At 44.8% G+C, this 25344-nt stretch overlaps 1 protein-coding gene across 6 annotated transcripts in view; it reads right to left on the reverse strand.

Annotated features, from left to right (window-relative positions):
• Positions 1–25344, reverse strand: part of LOC138748208 (epsin-2-like) — a 71423-nt gene that overhangs the window by 31068 nt on the left and 15011 nt on the right. For all 6 annotated transcript variants that reach the window (XM_069908004.1, XM_069908000.1, XM_069907999.1 and 3 more), the window contains 5 exons: positions 18747–18983; positions 16992–17104; positions 13701–13766; positions 12333–12434; positions 3880–4033 (listed from right to left, as the gene is read on the reverse strand). In XM_069908004.1, coding sequence (XP_069764105.1) covers positions 3880–4033; positions 12333–12434; positions 13701–13766; positions 16992–17104; positions 18747–18983 — 672 coding nt within the window. The remainder of the gene's footprint in view (positions 1–3879; positions 4034–12332; positions 12435–13700; positions 13767–16991; positions 17105–18746; positions 18984–25344) is intronic.

Below are 25344 nucleotides of genomic sequence, written 5' to 3' on the forward strand. Positions count from 1 at the left end.
CAAAACTTATATTCACTTAATTATCTTCCTTTAATGAAGAAGATTAAGGCAAATTTAGTTAAATGGAAAGATTTACCTTTGGGTTTATTAGGAAGAATTAATACTATAAAAATGAATATTTTTCCTCGTATACAATATTTATTCCAATCAATTCCCTGCTGTTTACAAAAAAGATTTTTTAAGGACTTATATAAGGTAATTAGGGATTTTTTGTGGAAAGGAAAATTCCCTAGGGTGGCGTTGAAAAAATTGATGTGGGATTTTCAATTTGGAGGGTTACGACTACCTAATTTTCAATTTTATTATGAAGCAGCTCAATTTAGATTTCTTAGCGTATTAATGGCCACACAAGAAACGCCTAGTTGGGCACAGATAGAATTGGCAGTTATTTCTGAAAAATTTTCGAATGAATTTTTATTTCGATGGAATAAAAATTTGTTACGAACTTATGATGTACCAATATTGAAACATTTAATGAATTTATGGACAAGTAAATTACATAAAATGGGATTGAAAAATAAGTGGTCGGGAAGATTACCATTATTTAATAATCAACTTGTTCCTTTCACGGTATCTAATACTATTTTGAAACAATGGGAGGAGAAAGGAATACATAATTTATCTGACTGTTTTTTAGAAGGTCATTTTTGTTCTTTTGTAGAATTGCAAAAGAGATTTGATATAAGTGGTCATTCTATATTTGTGTATTATCAGTTAAGATCTTTTGTAAAACAGGTATGTGGTTGCCAAATGAATTTATTGTCTGAAACTGATTTTGAGAACTACATGCTCTCATTTCCAAAAAAGGGTTATATATCAGGCTTGTATCGTATTTTGTTGGAATGTGAAAGTAAAATAGATTGGGATAAAGATAAAATGAAATGGGAAAAAGATTTAAGCTTAACAATAACTGAAGAAGATTGGTCTGAAATTTGTCGTAACAGTGTTCAAAAATTGATCAATGCTAGATTGGCGATGATCAATTATAGTTTTATACATCAATTATATTTAACACCCGAAAAATTTAAAAAATTTGATTTTAGTAAGTCAGATCTTTGTTTTCGTTGTGATCAGGTTTCTGGTACTTTTTTTTTACATGCTGTTTGGTTGTGTGATCGGTTACAACAATTTTGGAAAGGTATTCAATCTGTATTTAATAATCTATATAATCTTCATATTGTATTAGACCCTGATATATTTTTATTAGGGAATATGCAACCGTTGATTGATTTAGAATTAGATAATTACCAGATTTCTTTTATTTATTTAGCGTTGGCAGTGGCTAAGAAATGTATAGCGATTACTTGGAAGAATAGAAATGTATTGTCTTTAGATAGGTGGTATTCAGAGATGAAGTTTTGTTTGGTCATGGAAAAAATATCATTTTCTATACAAGACAAGATGTCTTTTTATGAGTTAAAGTGGACCCCATTTATTGATTATATACAATTTAAATAAGTTTGAATTAATTATTTTTTTCTCATTTTTTTTTCTTTTAAAAAAAAATTTTTCATTTATATATATATTTTTAAAGGAAAACTGCCTCAGGACCTTCGTGATGCCACCATCATCACCCTGTACAAAAACAAAGGCGAGAAATCAGACTGCTCAAACTACAGGGGAATCACGCTGCTCTCCATTGCAGGCAAAATCTTCGCTAGGACTCTACTAAATAGAATAATACCTAGTGTCGCCGAGAATATTCTCCCATAATCACAGTGCGGCTTTCGCGCAAACAGAGGAACTACTGACATGGTCTTTGCCCTCAGACAGCTCCAAGAAAAGTGCAGAGAACAAAACAAAGGACTCTACATCACCTTTGTTGACCTCACCAAAGCCTTCGACACCGTGAGCAGGAAAGGGCTTTGGCAAATACTAGAGCGCATCGGATGTCCCCCAAAGTTCCTCAACATGATTATCCAACTGCACGAAAACCAACAAGGTCGGGTCAGATACAGCAATGAGCTCTCTGAACCCTTCTACATTAACAATGGCGTGAAGCAAGGCTGTGTTCTCGCACCAACCCTCTTTTAAATCTTCTTCAGCATGATGCTGAACCAAGCCATGAAAGACCTCAACAATGAAGACGCTGTTTACATCCGGTACCGCACGGAAGGCAGTCTCTTCAATCTGAGGCGCCTGCAAGCTCACACCAAGACACAAGAGAAACTTATCCGTGAACTACTCTTTGCAGACGATACCGCTTTAGTTGCCCATTCAGAGCCAGCTCTTCAGCGCTTGACGTCCTGCTTTGCGGAAACTGCCAAAATGTTTGGCCTGGAAGTCAGCCTGAAGAAAACTGAGGTCCTCCATCAGCCAGCTCCCCACCATGACTACCAGCCCCCCCACATCTCCATCGGGCACACAAAACTCAAAACAGTCAACCAGTTTACCTATCTCGGCTGCACCATTTCATCAGATGCAAGGATCGACAATGAGATAGACAACAGACTCGCCAAGCCAAATAGCGCCTTTGGAAGACTACACAAAAGAGTCTGGAAAAACAACCAACTGAAAAACCTCACAAAGATAAGCGTATACAGAGCCGTTGTCATACCCACACTCCTGTTCGGCTCCGAATCATGGGTCCTCTACCGGCATCACCTACGGCTCCTAGAACGCTTCCACCAGCGTTGTCTCCGCTCCATCCTCAACATCCATTGGAGCGCTTTCATCCCTAACGTCGAAGTACTCGAGATGGCACAGGTCGACAGCATCAAGTCCACGCTGCTGAAGATCCAGCTGCGCTGGGTGGGTCACGTCTCCAGAATGGAGGACCATCGCCTTCCCAAGATCGTGTTATATGGCGAGCTCTCCACTGGCCACCGTGACAGAGGTGCACCAAAGAAAAGGTACAAGGACTGCCTAAAGAAATCTCTTGTTGCCTGCCACATTGACCACGGCCAGTGGGCTGATATCGCCTCAAACCGTGCATCTTGGCGCCTCACAGTTTGGCGGGCAGCAACCTCCTTTGAAGACCGCAGAGCCCACCTCACTGACAAAAGGCAAAGGAGGAAAAACCCAACACCCAACCCCAACCAACCAATTTTCCCCTGCAGCCGCTGCAACCGTGTCTGCCTGTCCCGCATCGGACTTGTCAGCCACAAACGAACTGACGTGGACTTTTACCCCCTCCATAAATCTTCATCCGCGAAGCCAAGCCAAAGAAGAACAATTTAAATAAGTTTGAATTAATTAATTTTTTTTTCATTTTTTTTTTCTTTCTTTTTTTTAAAAAAATTTTTCATTTATATATATATTTTTTTCTATATATATGTTTTTTTTTCTTTCCTTTTTTTAGTTTTTTTTATTAGTTGGCTTTTTTTTCATTTTAAGTTTTTTTTTGTTTGTTTTTGTTTTTTTATATATATAGTTTTATATAATAAAAATTTTGTGGACTAATAATTAATACTTAATTAATATTTTTTTAAATGTATATTAATTTTCTTTTTAAGATATTTTTTTATTTTTTTTTTCTCTTATTGTACTAACTATTAATTCTTCACTCTTTATTGTGGGGGTGGGGAGGGGGGGTTTAGGGGTTAAAAATAGTTTCTTTTCTTTTAGTCTTAGTTTTTAGTTGTCAGGGGGAGATTTTGAGATTGGTATTGTATTAATTATGTTACTTTGTATTTGTATTACTTCGTTTTGTATTTTTTTTGTATGTGAATTACTGACTTTCTTTATATGTTAAAATTAATAAATAAAGTTTCAAATAAAAAATCTTTCAGCCCAGCAGCAAATCCTTCTTTACCCCATAGTTCAGTTTATAACTGTCAATTATAATTATTATCCAACTCATCTGGTTACTGATTTCCCAACCATTAATGTAGTAAGAAAAAACAAAACAAGAATTACAATAACTCCAATAGGTCTTACCCATTTGCTTCCAAGGATCGGTGGATACTGGATGAGACACAGCAGCCCATGGGTCAGGTTTGGCAGTGGGTGCTGACGGGAAAGGGGTCCCCCAGGGATCAGATTTCTGTGCCTGAGGAGATGGAGTGGAGTCTGTCAGATCCAGCAAAGCTGTCTGTAAAAATAAATGTATGAAGGAAAATGAATATTTGGCCTACCTGGTGATGGTTAACTATTTTTTTTCCTTACACAAGATTATTGGAAATAACTCTGAATAAATACTATACCAACTAACAAAACATTCCTAGCAAATGCACTGAGCATTTTGACTTGGAAATGTCCTACATGAGGGGCAGACACCAACATTTTCCAGATCCGTTGGGGAAATGCAATCAATTTAGTTTCCAAAGGACAGAATGTGGTGAAACTGCTATTCCAAATCAGAATGTGTTTTGTGGCAGCATTACAGTGCAAATATTGCCATAAAATTTACATTTAAAAATAAATCAATTAGTGAAAAATTTGTGTGGTCTCTTGTCCATTCAGAAATCTGATGGCAGAGGGGAAAATAAGCTGCTTTTGTAGACTCCTGTACCTCCTTCCTGATGGTAGCAGAGTGAAGAGAGCATGGCATGGGTGGTGGGTGTCTTTGAGGGTAGGGGCTGCTTTCTTAAGACACCGCATCTTATGAATGACCCTTAGAGCATAGACTGATGCCCATGATGGTGTTGGCCGAGTTTAACTCTCTTTTTCTGTCCTGTGTATTGGCAGCTCCATATCAGACAGTGATGCAACCAGTCAGAATGCTCTCCACGGTACATATGTAGAAATTTGCAAGTCTTTGGTGACATACCGAATCTCCTCACTAAGTATACCTGCTCGCGAGCCTTCCTCATGATTACACGAACGTGGAGGCCTCAGGATAGATCGCCAAAGAATTTGAAGTTCTTGACCATTTCCACTGCTGACCTCTCAATGAGGACTGGTTTGAGTTCTGATTTCCTCCTCGTCATCTCCCTGGTTTTGGTAACCTTGAGTGAGAGTTTGTTGTACCCTTCTTCATTGATGGCATTTGAATTGTACTTGGCCACACAGTCATGAGCGTAGAGAGTAGAGCAGAGGGCTAAGCACGCAGCTAGGACTTGGTAACTGGTGAATGTTGGGAGCTGTACTTTGTTTCAGGAAGTGGAGCAGCGACTGGTGGGAGTCAGTGCTACAGATCGGACTGGTATCAAATAAAAAGGGAAGCAGAAGCAAAAGAGCCTGTGTCGAGCGGCCCAGTGTAGGAGTGGACAGTTAGAGGCTTTGGCTTGAGGACATGCTACAGGTAAGGTTGGGTAAGATCTTTTCATAGTAACCCAGAGTATGTAGTAGAGATGGAAGTTAGGGCAGTGGAATCCTCCAGGTGAAGGATGTGGGAAATCTGGGACAGCACTCGTGTCCCTGATTACTACACCTGCAACAGATGCATCCTTACAGACTGTATTAGGGGACTGGAGTTGGATGAACTTCAGGAGGCAGAGGGGATGATAGACAGAAGCCATAAGGAGACAGTCATCTAAGAGGCAGGTAACTGGGTGACTTTTAGGACAGGGAAGGGGTACAGCCAGACAGTACAGAGCCCCCCTGGGGCCATTCCCCTCAGCAACCCAAGTTGAAAACTGTTAGGGGAATGACCCATCCAGGCAAGGTCGCAGCCAGACCAATAGCACTGTGGTCGGCTCTGAGGCTCAGTAGGGAAGGGTGAAGACAGGTAGAGCAACAGTCATAGGGAACTCTATTGTTAGGGGTTAACAGAGAGGAGATTTTGCAGGATAGTGTGTTGCCTCTTGGGTGCTCAAGTCCAGGATGCCATTGAGCAGTTGCAGAATATTCTTAAGGGTGAAGGTGAGCAACCAGAGGTTGGGGTACCTATTGGTACCAATGACCTAGGCAGGAGAGGGATAGAGCATCTGTAAAGTCAGTTTAGGAAAGCAGGATGATTTCCAGTGCCATGAGCTAGGGAAGGTTAGAACATGAAGATAATACAGACAAATGCATGGCTGAGGAGATGGCACAGGGGGCAGGGTTTCAAGTTCTTGGATCATTGGAACCTTTTTTTTGGGAAAGGGGTGATCTGTACAAGTGGGACTGATCGCATCTGAACTGGAGGGGAGTCAACATCCTGAAAGGAAGTTTTCCTAATGCTGTTGGAGGAGGGAGTTTAAGCTATATTGGTTGGGGGGGTCAAAGTGAAGAGGTCATTGGCGCATAAGTAGAAACAGCTGGTCGGGAGTGTTTGTGGAAGGACAGGCAGATAGGGCAAAATTTCAGCCATGGAGATGAGTTGCAATACAACAAGGACACAAAGTCCAATAAGCGGCTTAGGGTTTTGTATTTAAATGCACGCAGCATAAGAGATAAAGTTGATACCTTGCGATACAGCAACTGATTGGCAGGTGATTTTGTGGCCATCATAAAGTTAATGCTAAAGGATGGATGTCATTGGGAACTGAATGTTCAAGGATACACAGTGTATCGAAAGAATAGGCAGGTCAGGAGAGCTGTTGTAAGGAAAAATATTAAATTATTAGAAAGAGGTGACTTAAGATTAGAAGATATGGAACCACTGTAGGTTGAATTAAGAAATAGCAAGGGTAAAAGGACACAGTTGGCAGTTATAAAAAGACCTCCAAACAGTATCCGGGATATGGACAACAAATTACAACAGCAAATAGAAAAGGGGTGTTCAAAGAGCAGTGTTATGGTAGTCATTGGGGATTTTAACGTACAAGTAGATTGTGAAAACTAGGATTGGTATTGTGACATGAACTAGAATTTCTTGGTTAGGTCAGCACAACATCATGGGCCAAAGGGGCTGAACTATGCCATAATGTTCTATGTTCTTTGTTAAGCTGACAAGAGAGTTGAAAGTAAGGGAACCCTTAGGAGGCAATAATATGATCGAATTCAGTTTGAGAGGGAGAAATAAAATCAGAGGTGTCAGTATACCAGTGGAACAAAGGGGACCAAAGAGGTATGAGAGAAGAACTGGCAAAAGTTCATTGGAAAGGCACACAAGACGCAATGGCTCGAGTTTCTCCAATAAACAAGGAAAGTGCAGCAAAGGTATATTCCAAAAAAAAAATTTGAATGGAAAACTCACAACTGTGACTGACAAGTTTTTAAAAGTGTACAAAGGCAGCTAAGAAGGTCATGAGGAAGGAAAAGATTAACTTTAAAAGGAGGCTAGCAAATAATATCAAAAAGGACACTTAAAGCTCGACTTCCGACCTACGTCCACATGCACATACGACCAAATTTTAAAAAAAATCTTTATTAAAAGTACTGAACAAGCACATATTTTGTATTAAGAGTACTGTATACAGTGATCCCCGCTCCCCATTCCCCCTCAGCAGTCGTCACGACCAACCCGAGTTACAACCAATCCTTCTGTCCCCATTATGGTTGTAAGTCAGGGACTACCTGTATACAAGAGGCAAGTGTAGATATCGGATGATAGAAAATTATGCCGGAGAAATGATAATGGGAGACAAGGAGATGGCAGAGAAATTGAATGAATATTTTGCATTAGTCTTCACTGTCAAAGACATGAGCAGTCAAGGAAGAGAGGCGAGTGTAGTCACAATCACCAGAGAGAAGATGCTTGTGTAGCTGAAAGGCCCAAGAGTAGACAAGTCCTGCATACGAGATGGAATGCTCCTTCGATCTGCGAACAAAGTAGCCATAGGGGCACTAGCAACGATCTTCCAAGAATCAATAGATTCTGGCATGGTTGTGGAGGACTAGAAAATTGCAAAGGCCACTCCATTATTTAAAAAGGGAGGGAGGCAGCAGAAAGGAAATTATAGATCTGTTCGCCTAACAACAGTGGTTGGAAGTTGTTAAGAGTTGATTGAGGATGGAGTACGTGGAGGTGCGCGACAAGATGGGCCAGAGTCAACATGGTTTCCTTAAGGGAAAACCTTGCCTGAAATCTACAAGGATTGTTTGAAGGAACCACAAGCGTGGAGCGGATGTTGTATATTTGGACTTTTAAATGGCCTTTGACGAGGTGTCGCACATGAGGCTGCTTCACAAACCGAGAGCCCAGGGAAGATGCTAGCATGGGTAGAGCATTGGCAGAACACAGAGAGTGGGAATAAAGAGATCCTACTCTGGTTGGCTACTGGCTATCAGCAGCGTACCACAAGGTTTAGTGTTGGGGTCATTTCTTTTTATATTAATGATTTGGATTGCAGAATAAATGGCTTTGTGGTCAAGTATGGAGATGATACAAAGATAGGTGGAGGGGAAGGTAGTGAGGAAACAACAGAGACTTGGATGGATTTAGAGAGTGGGCAAAGAGGTGGCAAATGAAATAAAATGTTGGAAAGTGTACAATCATCACTTTTGGTAGAAAGAATAAAAGGTCAGACTATTATTTGGATGGGGAGAAAATTCATAATTCCAAGGATTCCAAGGAATCCTTGAGCAGGACACCCTAAAGCAGGGGTTCCCAACCTGGGGTACATGTACCCCCAGTGGTACATTTGCACTTTTCAGGGGGTACACTGGGTCTGAGAGAATAACCACTACTGTACAATACATGGTGCTGTAATCTGCAGTCAGATTGCACAATGCCGTGTTTAAAAAAATTTTTTAGGGGTACACGGGAACTTATAAAAATGCCAAAGGGGTACAGAGGAACAAAAAGGTTGGGAACCTCCAGGTTGAGTCGGTGATGAAGAAGTTGAATGCAATGTTAGCATTCATATCTAGAGGAATAGGATACAAGAGCAGGGATGGGGATGTGATGTTGAGGCTTCATAAGGCATTGGTGAGGCCACACTAGTAGTACTGGGGTACTTGAAATGAGGCCTCACCAATAAGGTGATTTGGGCTTCTTATTTAAGGAGGATGTGCTGGTATTGAGAGGGTTCAGATAAGATTCACAAGAATGATTCCAGGAATGAAAGGATTATCATACGAAGTTCCTTTAAGTTCAGAAGAATGAGGGGGTGCCTCATTTTGAAAGGTCTGGACAGAGTAGATGTAACAGAGTAGTTCTTTTCCATGGTAGAAGAGTCAAGGACAAGACAGCACAGTTTCAGGATTGAAGGGTGTCCATTTAAAACAGACAGGAGGAGGAATTTCTTTAGCCAGAGTGGTGAACCTCTGGAATTTGCTATCACGGGTGGCTGTGGAGGCTGGGTCATTTGGTGTATTTAAGGCAGAGACTGATAAGATATCTGAATAGTCAGGGTATTGAAGGTTATGAGGAGAAGGCAGAGGAGTGAGCTCATGACAGAATGGTAGAGTCTCTCAACAGGTCAAATGGCCTACTTCTGCTCCTATACCTTATGGACTATAGTCTAATATAGCTCCAAGCAGAATTTATAGTTCCCTTGCCTCAGTTTCTGAGAGGGGATAAATTATCCTTTCTACTGCTGATCCCTCAATGAAGACTGGTTCGTGTTCTCCTGAAGTACACAATCACAAGGGTGGCACGGATGGCGTGGTGGTTAGCTTAACACCTTTACTACACCAACAATTGGGACCGGGTTTGAATCCCACACTGTCTGTAAGGAGTTTGTATGTTCGGCCCATGTCTGCATGGTTTTCCCCAAGGGAAATGTACGGGGTGGGGGGGGGTCTAGGTTAATTGGGTGTAAATTGGGCACATAGGCCAAAATGGCTTGTTACCATGCTGGATGCCTAATTTTAAAAAAAATTAATCAGTCCTTGGTTTTGCTAACATTGAGTGCAAGGTTATTATTGTGACACCACTCACACTAGCTAGTCTACCACTCCCCCCGTCCTGTACACTTCCTCTTTGCTGTCTGTGATTCTACCAAGTGGCACCATTGGCAAATTTGTAGATGGCATTTGAATTGGCCTAGCCACACAGTATTGGGTGTAGAATGAGTAGAGCAAGAGGTTGAGTGCGCATCCTTGAGGTGTGCCTGTGTTGAATGTCAGTGAGGAGATATTGTTTCTGATTCGTACTTCCAATGAGGAAGTCAAGGATCCAGTGGCAGTGTCCAGGCTTTGGAGCTTTTGACCAACACTGATGGTGTTGAAAGCTGAGCTGTAGTCAATAAAGAGTAGCCTGATGTATGTGTTGCTTGGTCTAGGTGATCCAGAGCCGAGTGGAGAGCCAGTGATATTGCATCTGCTGTGGAGCGATTGTGACGGTAGGCAAATTGCAATGGGTCCAGATCTTTACTTGGGTACGTTAATTCTAGCCATGACCAGCCTCTCAAAGCATTTAATCTTAGTAGACGCGAGTGCTACTGGGCAATAGTCATTGAGGCAGCTCACACAGCTCTTCTTGGGCACATTTCAAAACATCTTTTGGAAGCTCCGACTGTAGTAATGAGAGATTGAAAATGTCCGTGAACACTCAGGCTAGTTGGTCGGCTCAGATTTTCAGTCCCCTGCCAGGCACGCCATCAGGGCCTGACGATTTGCAAGGGTTCACCCTCTTGAAGAATGTTCTGATGTTGGCCTCACTGACTTATCAGAGGGTCATCAGCTTCTGCAGAGATTCTCATCGGTACCATTAAGTTCTCCTTCTCAAAGAGAGCATAAAAGGAGTTCAGCTCATCCAGTAGTGAAACATTCCAGTGTTCAGCCTCGCCTTGTAGGATGTAATGGCCTGCAATCCCTACCATAAATGGCAGCTATCGAACTGTTTCTAGCTTCCCTCAGAATTGCCTCTACTGTTCTGATGGACTTCCTCAGGTTGCACCTGGACTTCCTGTAGAGGTCTTGAAGTCGGTGACAGCCATGGCATATTCAATCAAGTTTGAGGATGAATCCTTGAATTTGGTCCAGTTCAAGTTTTTATAGGTGCTCTTTCACCTTCCTCGACCACACTTTCACCATTGGTGTGGTAGTCCTCAGTCTCTGCGTGAACACCGGGAGAAGTGGTACAACCGGGTGATCAGACCTGGTTAACAGGATGATTCAGCTTGGATTTATATCTCACCTCAACTTCTCTCCCAAGTTGTACTTGTTATTAATTATTCACATATCTAAAAAGTCTGGTTACAAAACTTTAAAACTAATTACCCGTTATAAATCCTGTTTTTCCATGTACAATGGAAGATGCTTATATCAGCAAGTTAGATCATAACTGCATCTTGCAATCAGTAATTTCCCCTCTTAGCTCCTCAGAGCAGCAGGAAAAAAAATTGCTCAATCCTATTGAACTCTGCCTCTAAATTGCTATAGATTAACAATACAGAACATGATATTTAGAATAAATGCAAAATCTGCATCTTAAAATTCGGATTGAATTACATCTGTGTGTTGCAGTTCCATCATCCTCAGCTTCCAAGCCCACCTCATTTTAGTTTTACAACATATGGAGGAAAAGTTGTAAATCCCAGATGGAGCAAAAATAGAGATCGTTTAGGCTGAATGAGGGGCATATGCATTACAAATCTATGCAACAAAAATTTCAGCGATGATCATTAAATTTCACGTACATAGACAACTGAATTTTCACCTCCAAATGTCTTTCAATATAAATTAGTGCCACTATCAATAAATCAGCAGGGAACTTAATTTAAGACTTTCAAAATGTAGCATATTCTGACATTCCAGGGAGGAAAATTTAGGGGAGACATCAAGGGTAGCTTTTCTATACACACAGTTGTGGATGTCTGGAATCTCTTGCCAGGGGTGGTGGTGGAGGCTGGAACATTAGGGGCATTTAAGAGATTCCTAAACAGGCACATGGACGAAAGAAAAATTGAGAGTCATGGGTAGGGAGGATTTCATTTTTTGCTTGGTAAGGATATATAGGACGGCATAATATTGAGGGCTGAAGGGCCTGTACTGTGATGTTGTGTTCTATGTTCCAGCACTATGTACCACTGTCAAAGTCTCTCCTGTTCACGTAGTGTTAAAAGATAACACCTCATTTGTTGTAGGGCAAGGTAACAATATGATGAATACAGTACAGTAAAAATCCAGAAATCCAGGCCACTCAAGAAACCAGATTCTCAAACTTTTTAAATTTTGTGGGTGGGTGAGTGGGTGTGTGTGTGTGGTGTGTGGTGTGTGCGCGCGCCGCAGATGAACAGTAGCAACAAGCGACCATGCTTAATACAGGTCATCTTATCGTAAAGAAATTCATTGGTATACTGTATTTTTCTTTTACAATGTTCATTTTTAAACATAATTTCAAGCATTACACGCTATTTTTTTGTAGTGAAAGAATTTCATGTTTACGTTTTTGTTCTGTTAATGGATGAACAATCAAAATTTACCTGTTCCTCTCTTCTTTATTCCTCCTTAAATTTGAATATTAAAAGTACAGCCCAAAAATCCAGACTGACCCAATCCCCGAGCAGTCTGGATTTTAAGACATTTTATAGTAATTATTTTTTAATGAGCTGTTAGCCAGCATAAGTCAAGGTGACAAGGTGAGGCGGATCTAACAGGTTATTATGGATGTAATAAAGGATGGTCACTAGCTGTACCTCATTTTTATGAGGGCCCCCGCCTGGCATCTGCAGTTTCTGCCGGCTCTCTTCCAATGCCAGCTGTAGACGGAGGTCACCTCCGCGGCGACGCCGATCATCCTGCACAAACCAACCCAAAAATGGGAATATCATTAATCAATCAGACCTCCAGCTGGGTAACCAACTTATTTTGATTTAACAGAGGTCTTGAGAGTTGTTGATACCTGAAACTCACTGGCAGAGAAGAGAGTAGAATCAGTCACAAATATTCTGTTTAAAGATACCCGAGTAGGCAAGGCATATGTGATAAAGAGGATGAATATAGATTGGCCAAAGGGCCGCACGGATAAGGTGGGCCAAAGTGCCTGTTCGCATGCAGCACAACTCTAGGACCCTTATCAGATGCTCTGTTTGAAGTGTTCAGCTGATAACCAACTCCCCTCGCAGCACACTGTAAAGTTCGCAGTGAGATTATAAACTTAGTAGCCTGCACATGAGAAAGTCACAATAATTTTGGGGTCAATCAGTTCTTGCAGGCTACATAAGACAAAATTAACCTTATTTTTTTCACGACTACCGCAAGTAAAGTCTCTCTCTGCTGCAGGACATGTTGTCTACGGAGTTCAGACCTGACTGAATGGTTAAGTAGGGAATTTAACATCCCATACTGGGCACGAATAGAAAAAATGACCACTTCTAGTGTCATCATTCCTCAGCTCATTAATCCATATAAAGGGAAACTTCAGTAACCTTATTCCAGATGAACATAACTATCACTTTGCGTGCCCTGTTTTAACACATGCACAATGCAAGAGTAGGTGACAGGTCTTTAATTTCAGGGTAAAATCTCCCCAAACTGGACGGCACGGTTAGCGAAGCAGTTAACACAATGCTATTACAGCAACCCGGGGTTCGAATCTGGCTCTGTCTAGGACGAGTTTGTACATTCTCCTCACGTCTCCATGGGTTTTCTTCAGGCCCTCCAGTTTCCTCCCACCTTTCAAAATATACTGGGGGTGTAAGTTAATTGGGATAGTTAGGTAGCTCAGGCTTGTGAGCTGGGAAGGTCTGTTACAATGCTGCATGTCTAAAGTTTTAAAAACAATTAAACTAGTGACATGAAAGAGCAAGCATTGTTCAGCTTTTTTATACTCTACATTTCATCCTTCAGTTCTCGTGGAGGCAGATATGTTCAGGTTCACTCATGTATGACTAATGTGACCAGAGCTGTGGTTAATGGCTGCTTGGGACAGAAACCCTGCTGATCAGAATATGTTGGTTGGTTTTAGGTTGCAGTTCAAAATATCAAAGTGTACTTAGGGTTATCATGCACATATAAAATGGGTGGACTTGCATTTGGAAATTAATCATTCGAAATGATCCTACCTGTGCAGCCAAGGTGGTCTCTGTGATCCTTGATTGGCTGCCAGCTGTTGTGGTACATTTAAAAATCTACATGGGCAAGGAAGAAAATATTTAGAATCTTGCTCAACATTATGTATTGTAATAACAGTGCAGCTTCTTGCGTGATTCAGGAAATTGCTTTGTCATTCAGTTGGTTGAAGAAGGAAAAGCAGAGGGAGACAACCCATTGGACGGTGACCACAGTAGTGGACCAGCAAGGGGCTCTGAGGCTGAAGAACCCACAAGAGGCAGACTGTTGGGGACTCGAGGCAAGGAACCCAAGTAGAATGTGGGCTGCTGGCAACTGCAGTCAAAGGACCCAGATCAGGCTGCAGATTGCTGGAGGGGCACCAGATATCAGAAGTGGGATGTGAGAGGGCATGTGCGATCATGTCAGAGGTGTGCATCTGGAGCTTGGCTTGCTGATTTTTCGGACTGAGGTCTGTGTGGCTGCAGAAGCACTGGAGGCGAAGGAATGGACACTCAGTGACTCGGTGGTGGAGGGGGGGGGGGGTGGGGAGAACTCTTTGCTTCTCTTTCTCTGGCTGTCAGGGGCACTGGGCAATTTCTGCCGATAACAAATTTTTGTCGGCCTTACAGTCGATTAAAGGAAGTTTTGTGTAATATCACATTAACTGCTTTATTGCAGGACAATAATCTTGAATCTTGAAATGCACACATAGTGTGTGCACTCGGTCGAAGGGCTCAGAGAGAAAATTATTTCCCCCATCAGAAATTTTTTTTGAAATTCCTTAAATTCTTTTGAGTGTCTGAAAATAGGCAAAGCTCGTACACAATTACTTTTACTGTGTTATAATAAATGACTGCAGAATTGAATGGCTTCATCACTTAAACTGCTTTTCCATCTTGAACCCATGTGTGCAATTGGAGCGAGCAAGTTGCTTTTGCTGACAGATACCACGTGATGGACTGAGAGGCTTTACTTTGACTTTTTCGGACTGTGAACGTTCAATTGTCGCAAAGAATAGCAAGAAAATTTAATTGTGCAGGCATGATTTGGCCTAGTTCTCTAACCCAAGCTTAACGGCAGCCTATATAACCATATAACAGTTTATGACATGGAAACAGGTCATTTCGGCCCTTCAAGTCCACGCAGGTTCACTCAAACAACTCCACTAGATCCCCCCACCTATTCTCCACCCATAACCCTCCAACCCCCTCCTATCCATGTATATATCCAGCCTCCTCTTAAATGAAAGAACTGACTCTGCCTCAACTATTTCCTCCGGAAGATTATTCCATTTAGACACCACTCTCTGAGTGAAGAAGCATCCTCTAATGTTTCTCCTAAACTTTTGCCCCCTCACCCTCAACTTGTGTCCACTTATTTGAATCTCCCCTGCACTTAAGGGGAAGTCTACTTGCATCTAGTCTATCTATTCCCTTCATAATTTTAAACACCCTGAATATTCAGCAGCCAGTCACAACCTTCCTTCAACCATGTCTCACTGATTGCTATTACATCATAACGCCACGTGTCAATCCACACCATTAGTTCATCCACCTTGTTTACCACACTCCTTGCATTGAAATAAATGCAGCTCAGAGATCTTCCACCTTTAACTTTCTGCCTCTCACCCTCTCTACAATTGTTACTACGGCCACTATTTATTACCTGTTGCTGTTCCACCTCCTGATTGTGTGAAAAAGCCTTTTTGCCTAAAGGCTCTGTTCTTGCTCTCCTCCCTGACATGAACCCTTGTCCCCAATCTTACTAGTTTAAAGCTCGAGCAAACGCCCCTGCCAGGAGACTGGTACCTCTGGGATTTAGATGTAACCCATCCTTACAGTATAGGTCCCATCTCCCCCAGAAACAGTCCCAGTGGTCCAAGAACTTGAAACCCTATCTTTTACTCCACCCCTTCAGCCACACATTCAGTCTCCACCTGACTCTATTTTTGCCCTCACTATCGCATGGCACAGGAAGTAATCCAGAGATTACACCCTTAGTGGTCCTTCTTCTGAGCTCCCTGCCTAACTCCTTATATATTCATTCTGCAGGACCACTTCTTCCTTCCTACCAATGTTGTTGGTACTGACATGAACCACGACCTCAGGCCCTTTCCCTTCCCACTTTAGGTTGTTCTGGACTCATGTAGCCACATCCCGGACCCTGGCAAGTAAAGGGAGGCAAACCACCATCCAGTTTTCTTTATCTCATCCACAAAAACCTCTGTCCATCCGCCTCACCAGCAAGTCCCTTATAACTATCACCCTATTCTTCCTATCAATTTCTTTCTGGGCTACAGAGGCTGACCCTACATCTCTGCCTGCCTTAGCCTGACTATCCCCTTCCTCAGTACTCAAGGAAGAGTACCCATTTCTGAAGATTTCAGGCTCATATGCTCTCCCTGGTGCCCAACCTTTCTCTTTCTTCCTCCTAACAGTAACCCACTGCCCCTCCTCCTGTGGGCCAGGTGTGACCACCTGACTATAACTCCTATGGTTGGTGTAGCGGTTAGAGCAACGCCTTTACAGCGTCAGTGATCGGGACTGGACTGGACTGGGGTTCACATCCCGCGCTGTCTGTAAGGAGTTTGTATGCTCTCCCCATGTCTGCATGGGTTTTCTCCGGGGGCTCCGGTTTCCTCCCATTGTTCAAAATATACCGGGGGTGTAGATTAATGGGGTGTAAATAGGGCAGCATGGACTTGTGGACTATGTTGTATTTAAATTTAAAAATTTTAAAGTAATAGGTTCAATTCGGATTCTGTATCAGGCACGTTTATCCTAGCGGTTAGCACAGTACTATTATAGCACCCAGCGGCCAGGGTACTGTCTGTGAGGAGTTTGTACATTTTCCCCATGTCTGTGTGGGTTTCCTCTGGGTGCTCCAGTTTTTTCCTACCTTCCAAAAACATACGGGGGTGTAGGTGAATTGGGTGGCATAGGCTTGTGGGCTGAAAGGGCCTGTTACTGTGGTGTATGTCTAAAATTTATAGAAAATTTTTTAAAAATTATGGACTAAGATCAGATTGGCTCTAAATAAATGCACTGAGGCTCTTGACAAATAACTGAAAGGTCAGAACTGGAATCAGTTCTTATTTCTCAGCATATAGCTTCAATATAGAGCCTGCTTATAGAACAGGACAAAAACATGTCCAGTTAAGGTATCATGCAGGTCCTCAGGCTTGGGCAGACCTCTTGAAAAACCACATCAATTCAACTCACTTACCACCCCACTGCAATATCAGTGAGTTGGATGGGGGTGGTGCAAGAAAGGGTGGTCTGGCTAGAGCTTCGCCTGGGTACCTGTTCAGCCTCTTCCCGGCTCATGGCTAATGCCAACTGTAGCTGCAGCTCCTCTTCACCACTGGTTTGAGGCCGTGTCTGCTCCAATTCAGAGGAGATCTTTGGTGAAGTCGCTGTGGAAAGAGAATTAACAGCAGATAGAGTGTGTTGTAGCGATGCCAGTCCAGATTTTAACATCCATATTAAGACACCCTAACCAAGGTATTATTATTGTTTCTTACCTGCAATTACAGAGCATGGATTAATTCAATAATACGGAAGGTTACCAATGCCTCTATCATCTTAAACACCAATTAGATTACCCCTCTTATCTGATCACTGCACAAGAGATTCCAAACTAGGTTTATGTAACCTTTGCTCATCGTGCATAATCTTTGAGAAAAAGAGACTTTTTACTTTATTTTCCCCTGTACTCCACAGTTTCCAATTTGTAATCAAAAAATTTGCATGTAATTAAAGTGCACATTCAAGATTTTGTTTGTTTATTTGTATTCATTTTGGTAGAAATTACATCACGTTTTACACATACAGGACCGCCAGATTACAGTTTGCCAAGAAGTATTTGAAAGAGCTGCAAAATTCTGGATAGATGGAACCTATAGAGTGATGGCAAGAGTAAAGTGTAGAGGTGTAAAGGAACTATCCCAAGATACAATGCATTTCACCTTTGCTATGGTTTTCATTTTGCAGCGTCCTCTCTGTATTTCTGTTCATGAAGTTTTCTGCGAACAGTAGTCATTGACATGGCAACACCCGTCTCCTGAAGTGCGTTTCTAATCTGTGGGACACACGTTGGGGATTTGATGAGTATCTTCTGTAATCAGCAGTGGAGTTCTTCCTTGGAATCCCTTTGCGATTACTGAGCTCACCAGTACACTTTCTTCTCAATGATGGTCCAAACAGTTGACTTTAGTAATCCTAAGGTATGGGAGATATCTCTTACTGTTTTATTCTTGTTTTTCACCCTCATAATGGCTTCATTATCTTTCATTGGCACAACTCTGGTCCTCAGGTTGAAAAATGACATCGACAGACTCCAAAGGTGATCAAATCTGAGAAGCAAAGCTAACTCTCTTGTATCTGCACCAATGAAACAATTAAATATTCCCAAGTAATCACAAATACCTGTGAAGCCACATGTCCCAAACATTTGGTGCCCTGAAATGAGGGGAAGATGTATAAAAAGTGCGGACATTTTCACACGGTCGAATGTGGATACAAATAACATTGAATAAAATCTGGAATGTGCACTTTAATTACATATGAATTGCTTGATTAAACTGTGGACACAGGGGCAAATAAAGAAAAAAATAGCCCAAACATTATGAAGGGCACTCTAATTCTTTAAACTCAAATGTACATCACAATCCAGATATGAAGACAAGCTTCATGTTGTTCAACAACTGTTTATCAAACATCATTTTTGCACTGAATACAAATGTGAATTTTAACTACCGTCAGCAAGAGAGAAAGTGATATTTTCAACTACAACATTTGATTACCGTCATTAGAGCTTCATAAAACGTACTACATAATACTATTGATCTGTAGTTGGCAAGAGTGAGCCCAAGGTGCCTATAGTTAAATCACCATCACCACGGCTACACTTGGGGCAGGGCTACTGATCGCTCTGCAAGGTGTCAACATGAAGCAAATTAGAACATCAATGTAAGGCTAAAAACAGGATTTAAAACATGAGCCCAGAACATCTTTCCTTTATTCACAAATGAGCTCACACGTGGTTTGGACACTTACAGCCATGGTAAGAAGCAGGCGATCCACCCACTTTGCCGCACTCATCTGATTGGCTAGTGGAGAGGTTTGGGTGGCTGGACCCACGGCCGAACATGATCTGGTTATTGCTGCCTACTCCAGTTGTCACACTTGACATCCGTTCTTTTGTCTTCAGAGCGTGACTGCGCTCAACTCGAAGTCTCTCATCATCCTTCAGTAGTGCAATGAGCTGTTTTGATTTCTCCCTAACATTGACACCTGGTTGAGAGAATCAAGTGTAATAGGTCAGTGCAACTAAGTACTGAGTAGAGGGAATATGGATTTAATTGAAGGAAATTGCATCGGACATATTCCTCAAGGTGTAATTACCAGCGGGGAAACCAGTAGATGGGGCTTATAGGAGACAATTAGCTTAGCAGTTAGCGCCATGCTGATCGGGATTGGGGTTTGAATCTCGCACTCTCAAGACTTTGTACATTCTCCCTGTGTCTGTGTTGGTTTGCCCCAGGAGCTCCAGATCCCTCCCACTGTTCGAAACATCCAGGATTCGTAGGTATGTGGGTGTAATTGGGTAGCACAGGCTTTGGGGCTGAATTGCCTGTTACCAAGCTGTATCTCTAATTTTTTTTTAAATTGAGGTGATGGTTAAGTGTTTAGATGAAGTCCTACAACTGCTGATCAATAAAATTTGAGCACATGGAATTAGATGCATTAAAATGACGTGGATTGAGAAAGCAAAGATTGGGAATATGGATCCTTTTGGGTAGGAGTAAAGCACAGAGATCAGCAGGAACCATGATTGAAGTAAAAACACAATATGCTGGAGGAAGTCAGCAGGTTAAACAACACTTTATAATAGCAAAGATAAAGCTACATCACCAATGTTTTGAGCTTGACCATTCAGCAAATGTTGGCAGGCACCCTGCAGAGGGAGCAGCACAGTCCTACTACAGACTGGAGGTAATAGGTGGGTAAAGGAGAGAGGGCACACCAGCCCACAGGGGGAGGGGTGATGGCTCTGTGAGTGGAGAGAGAATGGGGTGGAGGAAAGAAAACAAAGGGATGACGTAGGGCAGGGATTGGTGCTTGGGCTCAAGCTTTTCAAAATCTACATCACCAATTTGGCGGAAGGGACCAAATATCACATTTCCAAGTTTGGTGAGGATGTGAGTAAGGAGAGGGAATGCAAAGAGGTTCCAAGAAAATTTCGACATCAAATATAAATTGGCAAAATCTGAAATTATCCACCTTTGTACAAAAAATAAAATGCAGAGAGGTGTTGCCATTCAAAGCGACCAGGGTATTCTCGTGTACAAATTGCTAAAAGTAGGTATGGAGGTACATCAAGCAATCATGTTTCTGTGTTAATTAAAAGCCAATAGAAAATAAATATTCTTATCAATCTTACAAAATTTAAAGGTGGTATTTGGGGGTGGCACAGTTTGTGCAGCGGTTAGCGCAATGCTGTTACAGCACCAGCAATTGGGACCCAGGTTTAAATCCACGCTGTATGTTCTCCCTGTGTCTGCATGGGTTTCCTCCCACCGTCGGGGATTGTAGGTTAATTGGATATGATTCAGCACCACAGACTCGTGGGAGGGAAGGGCCAGTTGCAGCTCTGTAGGTTTAAATTTCATGCAGCTTCATGATCTTTTTCAAAGGTAGTTTATAAACACACCTATAAAAAGCTCTTGTCAATGGGGAGTACAGAAACCACATTGAACTTTGCGCATCTAACTAGAATCAGCAATTCTACCTTGCTTAACCATATTAATTTTTTTAAAAAAAGGTTTTTCAGACCTGGCTGTTGGTGGCAAGACCAAAATGTGCTGCTCTTATGTTTTATTGAGAAAGTAGCCTTCTTGAACTGCTGTAACCCTTCTGGCAAAAGTATTTCTACGATGCTGTTGGGTAGGAAATTCCAGAGTACAGTATAGGCCCATCAATAGAGAACTGGCCATATAAATTCTGGAGTCAGGGTGTTGTGCGACTTGGTGAAGCCTGCAGGTGGTGGTATTTTCATTGTTTGCAGTATAGTACCAGATCTTTTTACAGGTGCAGTGTGAGGGACATACAGGATAATGAGGATTCGAACATTATTCTCACTTGGTAAATCCTGCTGCACATTGGTTTGTGAAAGCCAGAATCAAGTTGTTTCCCCTCACCTAAAGTGGCATAGGGGATAGTATTTCCTTGGCCCTAGCAAGACTAACTGTGCACGTCACTGAAGAACAGTCAAAGCTTCTGGAAACATCTGTGGAAGGAGATAAGCAGGATGAAAGTTATCAATGTCGATCTGGGATCCAAGATCTTGGCAGCAGTGATGAGACTTGTCCCAACAAATCCATGAATTTAACCAAAATCCTGGCTTAGAGCACAGGATAAAATTGTGAGAAAAAAAAAGTTTCACTGTTGAATACAGATGCTGATGTGCTTGATTGGTTCAACATGATAGACAACAAAACCTCCAGTACTGATAATCAAATTATTCATCTCATGTAACTTAACATGCTAAGTAACTGAGTACCTTTCAAGTATAGTAAATCTCTTATCTGGCACTTACAGGGATTGCAGATGCCAGATATGCAAATTTTCCAGTTAACTGAGGCACACTCTTAACAATGCCTAATACATCTGCATTAAGAACACAGTTCAAAAGACAAAAGAGTGCAAAATGTAAAGTAATTCGAAAAAAATTCAGCATTGCTTTCATAATTTTGTAAAGTCCACTTTAATCAGGCAATTCCCATAATTTACAAAATTTAAATCCAAACTCCGGTCGCTGGCACTGTGCTAACTGTCCTGTCATTATAATTAACACTCCCTCCCCCAAGTTTACAGATAAAACCTTACTAATATACCTTACTAATAAAGATAGTAGGCAGGTAGAGGGAGACACTTTTGGAGAGTGACCCCAGCAGCACTGACTGGCTCTTCATCCTGAGCGCCATCATTTTATTCAAACTCAACTTTAATGAAACTTTACTCAAACAGCTGCTGTGGGCAGGCAAGACCAGGGTACTCCGCTGGCTGAATGTTTACTCCCATCTTCACCAAGTGGTTGTGTGTTGCTTCAAAGAACATTTAATTTTACAATTTTAAACTTTATTTACATTTTTTATTTATTCTTGTTGATCTTAATGTCTATTTATTTATTTCCTTGGGTTTTTTTTTGCTGGTTGGTTGGGTTGCTTGAATTCCAGAGATTTTACTATATAATAGAATATATTTCAAAGGCGGTCTTGTGCACAATAATGTCATAAATCATAATTTTCATGATCTAGAGCAGGGGTGGCCAAACCTGCTTAATGCAAGTGTCACATACGATAAACTTCAGATGTTTGAGAGCCACAAGACATGAAAAAAATATTACAAACACGTTTTTACTTGCATGCAAATTTTGTTACAATCTTTTTCATAAATAGTAAGAAATACATGTACGTTTAATATTTATTCATGTAGTTCTTAAACTGCTCATTTGTATTAGTTTCAATAATAAAAGAGTACACAGATAAGTGCCAAATATTTTCAAAATTCTGATTTTCTGTGGAAATCTCTGCCTGAGGAAGCAGAAAAGGCTGCCTCATTAAATATATTTAAGATGCAATGAAATAGATGTTTACATCGTAGGAGAATTAGAGTTATGGGGAAAAAGGAAGAGCTGGGTCCATGGCAAGATGAGCTGTGCTCTCACTGACTGTAGGAGTAGGCTCGACAGGCCGGACTGACGACTCCTGCTCCTGTTTCTGATGTGTTCTCTTCAGGAACGCTGCTAACACTGGTCTCTGAAGATACCTGCAGCATCGACAGCCGAGTGACCCGATGCAAAGCTGACTCCTGCGGCAGGGTGAGGACAGAAGGCCCGCAGCTCTGTTCTTCCCCATTTCAGCCTCCGCTCCCATCTTCCCAGTCATGGTGGGATGACAGTTGGGGGTATTGGCTGCTTGGAGCAGAGGCTGGAGTATGGACTGGTATAACTTCTGCGCTGCCTGGTGCTGGCTCTCCATTCAATTGGGCCAGGTCTTGTCCATGGCCACTGATAGGACCTTCACTGCTGCTGCCAGCTCCACCTCTGCCCTGACAGTGCCTGGATGAGCTCCTCATTGGGACTCCTTCTCCAGCCTCTCCTCCTCATTGGGACTCCTTCTCCAGCCTCTCCTCCCCATCTCTATTATCTTGCTTCCTTTTGCCAGAGGGCCTGGACAAACACCCTGCCACTATGGCAGACCGTGCCTCATTGGAACTCTCCCCACTTCCCGACCTCTGCTGCTGCTCCCTTCAGAGGGCCCTCAAGTTTGCCCGACCCCATGTTGGCAGCATTCTGCTGTGGCCTGGCACAGTCTGAGTGAGGAGAACACTGCCCATCCCAGGACACCCTGGCCCGTGCCCATCCCAGGACACCCTGGCCCGTGCCCATCCCAGGACACCCTGGCCCGTGCCCATCCCAGGACACCCTGGCCCGTGCCCATCCCAGGACACCCTGGCCCGTGCCCATCCCAGGACACCCTGGCCCGTGCCCATCCCAGGACACCCTGGCCCGTGCCCATCCCAGGACACCCTGGCCCGTGCCCATCCCAGGACACCCTGGCCCGTGCCCATCCCAGGACACCCTGGCCCGTGCCCATCCCAGGACACCCTGGCCCGTGCCCATCCCAGGACACCCTGGCCCGTGCCCATCCCAGGACACCCTGGCCCGTGCCCATCCCAGGACACCCTGGCCCGTGCCCATCCCAGGACACCCTGGCCCGTGCCCATCCCAGGACACCCTGGCCCGTGCCCATCCCAGGACACCCTGGCCCGTGCCCATCCCAGGACACCCTGGCCCGTGCCCATCCCAGGACACCCTGGCCCGTGCCCATCCCAGGACACCCTGGCCCGTGCCCATCCCAGGACACCCTGGCCCGTGCCCATCCCAGGACACCCTGGCCCGTGCCCATCCCAGGACACCCTGGCCCGTGCCCATCCCAGGACACCCTGGCCCGTGCCCATCCCAGGACACCCTGGCCCGTGCCCATCCCAGGACACCCTGGCCCGTGCCCATCCCAGGACACCCTGGCCCGTGCCCATCCCAGGACACCCTGGCCCGTGCCCATCCCAGGACACCCTGGCCCGTGCCCATCCCAGGACACCCTGGCCCGTGCCCATCCCAGGACACCCTGGCCCGTGCCCATCCCAGGACACCCTGGCCCGTGCCCATCCCAGGACACCCTGGCCCGTGCCCATCCCAGGACACCCTGGCCCGTGCCCATCCCAGGACACCCTGGCCCGTGCCCATCCCAGGACACCCTGGCCCGTGCCCATCCCAGGACACCCTGGCCCGTGCCCATCCCAGGACACCCTGGCCCGTGCCCATCCCAGGACACCCTGGCCCGTGCCCATCCCAGGACACCCTGGCCCGTGCCCATCCCAGGACACCCTGGCCCGTGCCCATCCCAGGACACCCTGGCCCGTGCCCATCCCAGGACACCCTGGCCCGTGCCCATCCCAGGACACCCTGGCCCGTGCCCATCCCAGGACACCCTGGCCCGTGCCCATCCCAGGACACCCTGGCCCGTGCCCATCCCAGGACACCCTGGCCCGTGCCCATCCCAGGACACCCTGGCCCGTGCCCATCCCAGGACACCCTGGCCCGTGCCCATCCCAGGACACCCTGGCCCGTGCCCATCCCAGGACACCCTGGCCCGTGCCCATCCCAGGACACCCTGGCCCGTGCCCATCCCAGGACACCCTGGCCCGTGCCCATCCCAGGACACCCTGGCCCGTGCCCATCCCAGGACACCCTGGCCCGTGCCCATCCCAGGACACCCTGGCCCGTGCCCATCCCAGGACACCCTGGCCCGTGCCCATCCCAGGACACCCTGGCCCGTGCCCATCCCAGGACACCCTGGCCCGTGCCCATCCCAGGACACCCTGGCCCGTGCCCATCCCAGGACACCCTGGCCCGTGCCCATCCCAGGACACCCTGGCCCGTGCCCATCCCAGGACACCCTGGCCCGTGCCCATCCCAGGACACCCTGGCCCGTGCCCATCCCAGGACACCCTGGCCCGTGCCCATCCCAGGACACCCTGGCCCGTGCCCATCCCAGGACACCCTGGCCCGTGCCCATCCCAGGACACCCTGGCCCGTGCCCATCCCAGGACACCCTGGCCCGTGCCCATCCCAGGACACCCTGGCCCGTGCCCATCCCAGGACACCCTGGCCCGTGCCCATCCCAGGACACCCTGGCCCGTGCCCATCCCAGGACACCCTGGCCCGTGCCCATCCCAGGACACCCTGGCCCGTGCCCATCCCAGGACACCCTGGCCCGTGCCCATCCCAGGACACCCTGGCCCGTGCCCATCCCAGGACACCCTGGCCCGTGCCCATCCCAGGACACCCTGGCCCGTGCCCATCCCAGGACACCCTGGCCCGTGCCCATCCCAGGACACCCTGGCCCGTGCCCATCCCAGGACACCCTGGCCCGTGCCCATCCCAGGACACCCTGGCCCGTGCCCATCCCAGGACACCCTGGCCCGTGCCCATCCCAGGACACCCTGGCCCGTGCCCATCCCAGGACACCCTGGCCCGTGCCCATCCCAGGACACCCTGGCCCGTGCCCATCCCAGGACACCCTGGCCC

This window comes from Narcine bancroftii, chromosome 13 (genome assembly GCF_036971445.1).
Source record: "Narcine bancroftii isolate sNarBan1 chromosome 13, sNarBan1.hap1, whole genome shotgun sequence".
Classification (NCBI taxonomy): Eukaryota; Metazoa; Chordata; class Chondrichthyes; order Torpediniformes; family Narcinidae; genus Narcine; species Narcine bancroftii.